We start from the raw sequence: 10,872 nt of genomic DNA, 5'->3' as shown, positions 1-10,872 counted from the left end.
AGCACCACTGTGACAGCGGGAATGGAAATTTTGCCAGTCACCTCCATTTTTTGTCCTGCCTCTTCATGGTAGGAACCTACCTAGGAAGTTTGTCCTGCCATGCTTAAACAGAGACCTGAGACTTCGGCACATCAAGTGATGGCTGTGGGTATGCGTAACCGGACGGGTGTTTTCTCGGAGGCGTCAGGCAGAGCGGCACACGGGGGAGGTAGGAAAGCCCTGCTCCGCCAGGACAGACAGATGGGTAGCCAGACCTTGCTTGTGTTGGCTGTAGCCCACACTACTCTCGCCGAGGCCAAAGTCAAGGTCCTGCTATTTCTCCCAGGGAGGTTTGCCCCTGAGCAGCTTGTGCATGTAGCTGTGCTCAGAGCTTGGGGCGGGAGGTCCCTCCCGTCCTCTTCTCCTTATGCGCTGACTAGGACCATCATAGGCCTTTGTGGGACATTGCAAAGATTTTCATGTCCTGAACTCTTGTCACCTCAGCAGCATTTGCCTCCTTCGTCTCAACCCTCCCCAGAGATCCTCCGACACCTTCCACAAGGAAGTTGAATTCCGGCTCAAATTGTGACCCCATTAGCTGCAGGCCATCTGCTCAGAGCAGGTGACTGGAAACTCCACCAGCGGACCAAGGGTGAAATCATCCTTGGGTATCTGAAGAGCAGACTGAACTGATTGATGTATTCAGTATCTCCACAGCCTTTGTTGCATGGACAGAGGGGTTTCTCCTGCGATAAGGACTTTTCCCAACTCGGGAGAACTGGTTTTGCACTGGGTAGAAACTAACCTGCTGGAAACATTAACTAGGAACACTCCTCTTTTGGTTTCCCCCCTCTGCTCTCCTGTAAGGCTATGGGCAGCTCAACTGGAGGCTTCCCGTGGTTTTAGTCCTGCACATGGGACCAGGGCAAAGCAGGAGGTGTTGCGTGTCTAGGAAGAGAGTAGGACAAGACGGAGAATTAGGCCTTTTGAGACTCACCACAGCTTTTCTTTTTAGAGAATATAATGCGAAGTCCTTCGAACTTGAGGTCTGAAGTTCATCCATCATGGCAGTGTTGATAATGATTGGGAGGAAAAGTGTTGGTAGGATTATTTGGCAGGTCTGCTAACTAATGCAGGGAGAGATAATAAACCCCACCGAGAAACACGTGCTAGAGCTTTCCAGTGTGATCAACAGACCTGTTTTCTGTATCTCTTTGTGGTTTTTTACTTCCTATTTCAAAAGAAGTGATCCTTCGCTCCTCGGTTTTGACAACAGGACATTGCAACAAACCAGAGTTTCTGCCAGAAGAGGATTTAAGAGGTTCAGGGATTCAGCAAGACCTAGGATGTTGTGGGCACGGCTCTTTGTCCTTTCAAGAGTTACAAAAAGTGACAAAAAGCCAATTGGCCGTTGTCACCCTGACACAATGATCGCAACCTTCGAAATCTAATGATGGCATCAGAAAACCTTAGCAATCAATGTATTTGATAAACCACCCTCAGGACCAGCCATTACTTAAATACCTCATGCAAAAATTTTCCCTTATATTATGAAATAGATCGTTTATAATGTAATTGGATACCTACCTTGCGCTGCTTCAGCTCCAGGCGTAGCTCCAGTTTGAGTTATGAAATCAATACAAGGCGTTCTTGGGACAATCTAAGCATGTCCGTACAAGGAGGTTGAACCAATTTCACTGCAGTTTTCTCTAATGTGAGTAAGCAAAATCAGCACAGACTTCACAGGGGTCCAGACCACTCTGTGGGCACAGTTGCTTGAGCTGCATTTTGTAGACTCTTCTGGGGAATGAACCCATCAGTAGGAAACAGGGCGGAAATCTCAGCTTGTTTTGCCTCTGATGCTAATTTATCCAGACAAAAATGATGTTTTTTTACCAGAAACGTTTTGTGTATGTTTTTAATTTTAATTTTTTTTTTTTTTTTTTACATTTCACATTTATAGTTTAACAGCACCCGTTCGCCCTCCCCAATTGAGTGTTGCCACATGACCCCCTGGAGTAGAAAGGTACTGGAAAAACAAGCAACTAACAGCCCTGTCTCACTCTTTTCCCTTCCAGATCCTAACCCTTCCTCTTGCTTGCTTTTCACTTGCTAACGTGACTGCGCTAAAAGAAGCTTTTTCTGTTTTTCTCACGTCAGTAAGACACAATAATGACTTTTTTCCCTCCCCCTTCTTTCTTTCTTGACCTTGGATGGGTTTCAGGAGCTCGTGGCCATGAGGCCACCTCCTCGTATCACCTCCTTTTAAAGGTCTGAACTGGGACAGACTCAATAGTGTTAATGATTGCATTTCATTCTCTTACAATTTTTTTGCCAAACTGCCCCTTTTTCTTCTTTTTTTCCTAAACAGTAAGAAATTGTTCGGGCAATGCCAGCATGACAGTGGGTATTTATTCTCTGGCCATTTGGTGATGCCAATGGAGAGGAGGAGCTCTGGCAGCCAGGGTCACTTTGCCCGCTTTGTCCAGGGTTTCATTGTCATCCAGGGGAGAAATCGGCAACAAATACAGCCTCTGTGTGTGTGTGTGTGTGTGTGTGTGTGTGTGTGTATCCACGCGCGTGTGTGTGTGTGTGTGTCCATGCGTGCGTGCAAGGGTTGAGGTTTTTTTTGCATGCATGCATCAAACTTTTGGGGGGGGGGCAGTTACCTAGGAAACAAAGTCTTTTGTGCTTGAAGTTTATATGAGCTATTCACGTCTGCTGGGGATCGGCACAAAAGCTGCAGGCAGAAAGAAAGCTGCGATGTTTGACTGAAATCCTACGTGGGAAAAGGGGGTTTGCTGCGGGTGGGAGGAGGAGGAAGCGTGCGTTGGCTCGGGTCTGGGGGTGCTGCAGGAGGTGACACTGGCGAGGTAAGTGCCCTCCAACAGTTTAAATAGTAGCTGCCAAGTTAAGATCTTAAATGCTTTTGGGGCTGGGGTGTAAATGCTGTTTGGCAAGCCTGAGACAGTTAATTCCTCTGGGATTTGTGAGCAGCCTGGGCGGAGGAATGGCAGAAGTACAATGGCAGCCCGGGCGTCATCCTGCGGTGTTCAACACCCGCCTGCTCAACGCCCTGCCAAGGAGCCAGAGAGCAATATTTTATCTTCACCGTGTTTGCTACCGAAACTAAAACTGGCAAATGAAGTGTAAACAGGAGGCATGAGGGGGAAGGCTGGTAGTTAAGCAGCTGGGAATTCAGGACTGAAGAGAAAGCCGGCCTGAAAGGGATTGCGCTTCATTTTTAAAAACCGAGAGACAGACAGACGTCCTGGGCTGGTCGAAGAGTTGTCACAGCTTATAGAAGAATGATTTAATGGGAAAAGGGAGGGAAATTAGGCAGAAAAAGGTAAGTGTTTCTCCCCTCCATCCCTTCCAAACAAAATAGAAACTTTTTTTTTGCAAACAAAGAGACCTCCCCAAACCCAAGTTGGTAGCCAGCACCACATGAAAACGTGCTTAATTTATTTCTCTTTTACTAGGTGAAATTACAGCAGCTTTGCAAGACAGGTTGTTGTTGGGGGATTTGTTATTTCTTCCAACAGAAAACAAACCATCTGTGCTTCTTCCATGCAGTTTACTGTTCTCTCCGTTTCTTTATCTTCCATATCTAGCACTTCTCGTAGCATGCTGTAAAAACGTGCATGGTTTCTAAGTAACCTTTTGAATTTCTTCTGGTGGTGGCTGCTCTTCTCTTTGGCCACTGTCCCCCGTGCCTGCCGCTTCCCACCGCAGAGCTGCTGGGTGGCTGTAACTTTGGTCTGCTCATGGTGTGAGTTTGTAAAAATGAAATGCAAATGTTTTTCTGAAGTACGGAGGCATCTTCTTTAAAACTTTGGGCCTTCTGATGCTTGTCCTCATGGAATGGTTATATGGGGCCAGTCCTCGCTAGCAATCAGCGATCTCGGATGTTCAAAAGGCTGCGGATGCAAACGAGGGCCCACATGTTTAACGCTGATGGTAATTGAGGGCACGCTTGCAACAGCTACCCACGAATGCAGGACGTGCCCCTTCTGACGGAGGAGATGTCCTGTAAATGTCACCGTAAATGTGCTGAATTCCAGTTATGTTCAGGTATTTTTCTCCTATTAGCAGGATGTTGTTTTTCCATTGGAGAATAGCTTATGCTGTGTGACTTAGCTAGAACGATTCCTCCTTGCATCCCTGTAATTGATTTCTGATCTGTGTGTCTGCTTTGTTTCAAAATTAGCCTCGTGTGCCTGAGTGGGAGACACTGATTTTGAATGTATTCATTTGCAGTCCCATCCACCCGAGGACGAAGACACAGATGTCATGTTAGGGCAGAGGCCGAAAAATCCAATACATAATATCCCTTCTACACTGGATAAACAAACTAATTGGAGTAAAGCACTACCTCTCCCAACTCCAGAGGAGAAAATGAAACAAGATGCCCAAGTGATTTCTTCTTGCATTATCCCCATCAATGTCACTGGTACAAATCTCTTCTATTTCTTTTTGTATTTATTGCATGGTTCAAGGGAGGTCAAGTACTTATTTTGTTTAATCTATTTGAAGTCATGGGATTGTGCAGTCTGGGGGCAAAGACCCTAGCCTGAGGATTTAGTTTCTGGAAGACAGTGGGCTAAATTCATCCCTTATGCATGACCACTGGACTCACTTGAAGCCACTTCTAGGATTAATTTGGCCCATATTTTCGGAGTCGTGTTATAGAGTGTAACGTAACACTGGTTCCCTGTATAAACAATGTACTTTTGTTGTGTATATAACCTACAGTCTGTATTTACAAAGACCTCAAATAACTTTTTGAATGTAGCTGACTGAAATAATGCAGAAAGCCACCAAAATTAATCATATGATTATCATGTGTAGCAGGAGAAGAGAAACTAGAGAATGTAGGCTACTATTTGCAGTGCTTTAAACATGCGAGGCATGACTGTGTAGCATGCAAACCATCGCTCTGAGATCTCTTTACATGCAGCTATGCTGAAGGTATAGTAATGGCATTTTCTATTACTTCTATAACATTTGGATACATTTGACTAGATTTATTTGAAGGAGAATTAGTTTATAGAAGCAGCAGGTATATCGCTTGTTAAATGTGATAGATGACTTATTTCCAGAATCAAAAATCAGGCTGTTTTTCTCTTTCTCTTTTTCTCTTTCTCTCCTTCCAGAGGGCTATGGTAAACATAAAGTTGATCTGAGTTTTCCTCAATAATATTTCACACCAAGTTTTGATTAATGTAAGAGCATAAAATGGGCTGACTTCCACAGTTATCGACTTGAATATAAACAATCAGGAAAAAAGCAGGGAGCTTTCAGTTACCTTTCATTCCCCAGGGAAAATATTTGTATTTAATTCTGTTTTCCCAGTAACTGGGGGCTTGGGGGGGAGGTCACAGACCCTCACATCACATTACTCTTTCACATGTCTATCCGTGGTGCCCAACCATCCTGCAAGACAGGCTGGGGCTTCACCATGGTGCTGGGGAGGGCTGCATACCCACAGTCCAGCTTCAGCCCCCAACCAAGGGGCTCTGGGCTTTTGGGCTTGCAGCACGTCTGTCCTACAGTGTCACGGTGACAAGTCCCCATCTCCTCCACCATCAGCTGCATGAATCCTCCTGGTGACGTCAACGTGGTCCCTGTTCCCCTCCATCCCAGCAGCGGCAGTGACGCTGCACAGTGCCTCCAGCTCTGCCCGCCCAGGGAGGTGGCAGCCAGAAATGGGTGTCCCTGCCACTGGGATGGTGCTTCTGGCCAGTCGGGGCCCCATGGGAGGAAAGGCGGCCGAGTTGCCTGTGTAGACCCTGCCGGGTTGGAGGTTGGGAGCCAGCTGGTCAAGGTTGCAGGTTGGGCACTGCCGATAGAAATCCCCATGCAAAATCATAGATAGCATGGCACGTTCCCATGAGGTAAAGCTGGCGTTAAAATGATGCTCTTTCTAGATTCAGTATAGGACCCTAACATGGCTGATGTCACCTAATGCAGTTCAGAGAATTAGGTCTGGGACCAATGTTAACTTTTCCAGTAATAGCCATTTTTGCCTAGACTCCACCTGCCATACATTGGAACCAAATTTCCACTGATCAGTTTTACAGATCAAGAATGGTATGTAATCTTCTGGATGTTTATGTGTATCATTCTCATTAGCACTAATGGGAATAATTTGTATGCGTCACGGGGAGGATATACCCTCTTCCACTTTCCTCTCGGAGATGACCCCCGTGCATCTGGCACACAGAGCATGTTTGGCTAAACTCACAGTTGCTGGAAAACCAGCAATGATGTTGATTGATTTTTCGTTTCAAAGAGTTTGCTTTCAGTTCTCTGTTTTTATTTTTTAAGCTTCTCCCAACCCTGAGAAATGTTCACTTTTTTGAAAATTACTGTTGTTGGAGTTTACGGCACTTTTGTTCCATATTAAAGAAAGTTCTTCCTCTGCTTATTCCAGGGGCATTGGTGGTTACAGGACATCTGTCTGAAGCCTCTATTTCACTGTAGTAGATTTCAAGAAGAACTTTTACAAGAAAGTTACTTTTTAATGTTTTACATTGTTATGTAGTGTAATATGTACGTGTATGTCTGTGTATAATTATGTTTTCTATAATTATACGCTATTAAAATAGAGCTTCTTATCAGGATTTTTTTTTTCTCCTTTTGTTTGGTTTAGTTTGTTCGTTTTTCTTAAGATTACAAACCACTGTACCAGTGATCCTTATGTTAGTGTTTTTATGGACCTGGCACATTTTTTCCGACCTGTCTCAAGTCAACTTTAGAGAGCATGAGTGTACAGTTGTGCAAAAAGACAGCGCAGATGGACACTGGTCTTCTGGTGGGCCTCCTTTTAACTCTATTGTGACAACACAGCGTAAAAAACTAACTGAAAGACCCTTCCCTGTGTCAATGCCATGGAAACTTAAAGAAAACGAGGAATTCTCGCCTATTCTGTGTAACTGTGGTCATAAATAAATGTACCCATGAACTTGGGCTCCTAAATCCAAACAGGATCTTGACGGACTGCGTGACCCGATTCCCAGAGTCGATTCCCACGCATCCTGCTGTGTGCTGAACACTTTCGAAAATCCGGCCACTTACTGATGTACACAAATAAGTAGCAGCCTCCCGTTTATGTCACCCTTGGCCGTGTGTCATCGTCATGAAGAATGCTCTCTAAACTTGCACGGGGACTTGGCGCCATTTTAGCTGTCTCCTTCCTTTTTGAAATGTTAGCCCCCTTGGCATATTCTTCACCTAAGAAGTGCCCAACTACTGCAATATGGTGTTATAACCTTAAATTGTTTTCTTACGCTTAGTTGCTTAAAATTAGTCAGGCTATAGCTGAACAGATTATGCTTTGCAGACAAGTTACTGTCATTCTCCCTATGACAGATGGATAAATAGCTGTAAGAAAGATGCCCTGTTACCAAGAGCTCTCAACTCTATTTTCTTTCCTGATTTTCTTTTCTTTTCTTGTCTTTTTTTTTTTTTTTATGCCTTCTGTTATTTTTGGCAGACCAGGCTGCTGAGGGGGAGCTGGAATTAGATGTAAAACTGTGATATACTGTGATATAATTTACATAAGAGCTACATAAGGGCTCCCTTATGTTTATTCACAGGCTTAATCCAAGCTCACATACCTCCACTGTGTTCCAGCCATGAAAATTTGTTTACTATTTCTAAAGGCTAATGAGACCTATTTATGGGTTGCAGGAGTTGGTTTTGACAGAGAGGCTAGTATACGCTGCTCTCTTGTTCATTCACAATCTGTACTACAGCGGAGACGAAAGTTGAGGAGGAGGAAAACCATCTCTGGCATCCCCAGAAGAGTGCAACAAGAAATAGGTGTAGTATAAATACAAATCTTCCGTAGATAGCTTTCTAACCAACTTAAATTGCAGGGATATGAGCTGGTAGCCAGCCTTCCAAAGAAACGAAATCTCGAAAGCGTAAATGCTTGTGGAGTTTGGGAATTACGTGGTTTGTTTTTTTGATTTACTACAGTAAGCAAAGCTATATTACTCCATATGGCCTTGACGGACCGGGGGCCTTACTGAGTAATATAGATGTACATGTTCAGCTCTTATCGTGTAAATGTTAATCAGTTCTTTTTTTTCCATTTTATTTCTGTTATGAACCCATAGTTATGTGCATAAAAAGTAACTAGATTAAGTGAAAGTTTTTTCTTGTCTGAGGGGAGCTTAAGGTAAAGAACTGACAGATGTTGCTCAGCAAAGTGATGATGAGCTGTCACAACAGCCAGATAACTCACTCAGATGAGCAGTTGGGTATCTGCCTTAGGGACAGCTGCTGGTACCCTACGGGAAACTTTGCTAAACATTCCTTTTATTTATCACATTCATCCTCGATTCCTTCTTTTCATTCTTTATTACCAAGGATATTTGCCTGAAATCAAGCGGCTTACCTCACTTTTTGTCCCAGGTAAATTAGGAGCAACTCTGTTGAGGGCAAATCCGGTGCAAAATTGGCATTAACCCAAAATGAAACTAACAACGGGATCGTTATTTCTTAATGTTCATCTGCACCTGAAGATGGCTCTGGTATCTCGGTCCGTTGCCGTGAAACTTGATGGGAAGCAGAAGGAATGTGTTTATCATAGGGAATAAGCAACCAGAGAACCTATGAAAGAAAGATCTTGTTGCCTTGCAAATATTCTTGGTAGTAAAGAAGCAGATAATGGAAATTCTGAACAGACAGGTAGTCAAAATAGAATTATTTTTAGAAGCTCACAAAGTGTTTTGTCCAGCAGTCACTCCTGAAAACTGTCTTTAACTAGTTGAAATAGAGTGACAAAACCTGAAAACTTAATATTTATCTTAATATTTACCACAGCAAGATCAGCTCCACATGAGATCACATTGCAGAAATAGGAGAACTGAGATCACATTGCAGGACTAGGAGAATTTTCCCACCTCACCGGGATGAGGTCTGCCTTATATACGCTTTATAGCAAAGTTAAATTTGGTCCAATGCTCAGCAAGATTAATAAAGAAAGAATACAGCAGATAATGCTTCTTGGGTTGCTCCGCGGGCTGTCTCGTGCCAGGAAATGTGGAGCTGTCTCCCACTCACCCGGCTTTCCGTGTGTCCTAGATTCAGATGAGTCGCCGGTGGCAAGAGAGCGCAATGTGATTGTGCACGCAAACCCGGACTTCTCCGGCTCCAGCAGCAGGAGGTCGGGGACCCGGGACTCAGAGTGCCAAACGGAAGAAATCCTGATAGCCGCTCCCTCCCGGCGGCGGATCCGTGCCCAGAGGGGACAGAGTGTCATTGCCTCCCTCTCCCACTCTGCCGGCAACATCTTGGTGCTGGCGGACAACGGCTCCCCTGCCACTGTAAGCAACCGCATCCGCTCGCGGAGCCTTCCTCGCGAGGGCGCCAGGGCCAGCGAGGGCCATCAGGATGCCAGCACCAAGAGTGCAGGGTACGAAGCGGAGTGCTTCCTACCTGGCCAGGAGAGGATCCCGAAAAAGGGGAAGGAGGTCTTGAGCAAGCAGGGTTCACAAGAGCGCCAGCCCATCGGTTTAACTTGTCCTCAACACCTGCACAGCCCCGAACACAGCATTGGTGAGAGGGGGAGATCACGGCTGTCGAGGATGGCCGATTCAGGCAGCTGCGAGATTTCATCCAACTCGGACACCTTCGGGAGCCCCATTCACTCTATCTCCACGGCAGGAGTCCTGCTCAGCAGCCACATGGACCAGAAAGATGATCACCAGTCCTCCAGTGGCAACTGGAGTGGGAGCAGCTCCACATGTCCCTCCCAGACATCCGAAACCATTCCTCCTGCTGCCTCTCCTCCATTGACGGGCTCTTCGCACTGTGACTCGGAGCTGTCGCTCAACACCGCTCCCAACGCCAATGAGGACTCCAACGTTTTCATCACAGAGCAGTTTGGTGACCACACGGACAAGGTCAGGGGCCACAGGGCGAGCTCCTTCACCTCTACCGTGGCAGATTTACTGGATGACCCCAACAACAGCAACACGAGTGACAGCGAGTGGAACTACCTGCACCATCACCACGACGCTTCCTGTCACCAGGATTTCAGCCCCGAGCGCCTGAAGGCGGACAGCCTGGAATGCCCCAGCTTCACCAGCATGGCCACCTACGACAGCTTCCTTGAGAAGACCCCCTCTGACAAGGCAGACACTAGCTCACACTTTTCTGTGGATACCGAAGGATACTATACCTCCATGCACTTTGACTGCGGTCTCAAGGGTAATAAAAATTATATTTGCAACTATGCAGCCCCGGGCTCCGAGAGCGACCAGACTGGGAGCGTGACCTCCAGCTTGGCTGACTGCGCCTGGCAGGAGTGCATGAGTCACAGGAGGCAGGGACGGCAGAGCATCTCACTGAAGAAACCAAAGGCAAAGCCAGCCCCACCAAAACGGAGCTCGTCTTTGAGGAAATCAGAGGGCAGCACCGACCTTCCTGACAAGAAAGAACCAAAGATCAGCAGTGGGCAGCACATCTCTCACACCGCCAGGGAGATGAAGCTGCCCCTTGAGTTTTCAAATACACCTTCCCGAGTCGAAGGCTCCAACCTGCCAGCCAAGCAGGAGCTCCCCTGGGCAAACCAGGGTGACGGCGGGTTAAAGGACACTCCGTTTGACACCACCGATATCCCCTCCTTTAAAGATGAAGGTGCTGAACAACCTCACTATGCAGACCTCTGGCTTCTGAACGACTTGAAATCCAGTGATCCTTACAGGTCCTTGTCCAATTCGAGCACCGCTACGGGTACTACAGTGATAGAGTGCATCAAGTCACCGGAGAGCTCCGAATCCCAGACATCGCAGTCCGGGTCACGAGCCACCACCCCATCCCTCCCTTCGGTTGATAACGAGTTTAAGCTGGCCTCACCCGAGAAGCTGGCGGGGTTAG

General features: G+C 46.3%; 1 protein-coding gene across 1 annotated transcript in view; it reads left to right on the top strand.

Annotated features, from left to right (window-relative positions):
• The window catches only part of NHS (Nance-Horan syndrome (congenital cataracts and dental anomalies)), a gene marked incomplete at its 5' end in the record, with an annotated part of 23,639 nt that overhangs the window by 9,564 nt on the left and 3,203 nt on the right, over positions 1-10,872 (top strand). The window contains 4 exons of the mRNA XM_009695376.1: positions 1,943-2,005; positions 4,240-4,432; positions 7,675-7,806; positions 9,076-10,872. Coding sequence (XP_009693678.1) covers positions 1,943-2,005; positions 4,240-4,432; positions 7,675-7,806; positions 9,076-10,872 — 2,185 coding nt within the window. The remainder of the gene's footprint in view (positions 1-1,942; positions 2,006-4,239; positions 4,433-7,674; positions 7,807-9,075) is intronic.

This window comes from Cariama cristata, unplaced genomic scaffold (genome assembly GCF_000690535.1).
Source record: "Cariama cristata isolate BGI_N322 unplaced genomic scaffold, ASM69053v1 scaffold34762, whole genome shotgun sequence".
NCBI classification, from domain to species: domain Eukaryota; kingdom Metazoa; phylum Chordata; class Aves; order Cariamiformes; family Cariamidae; genus Cariama; species Cariama cristata.
The sequence above is the reverse complement of the archived record's forward strand: the minus strand, read 5'-3'. Positions and strand labels throughout refer to the sequence as shown.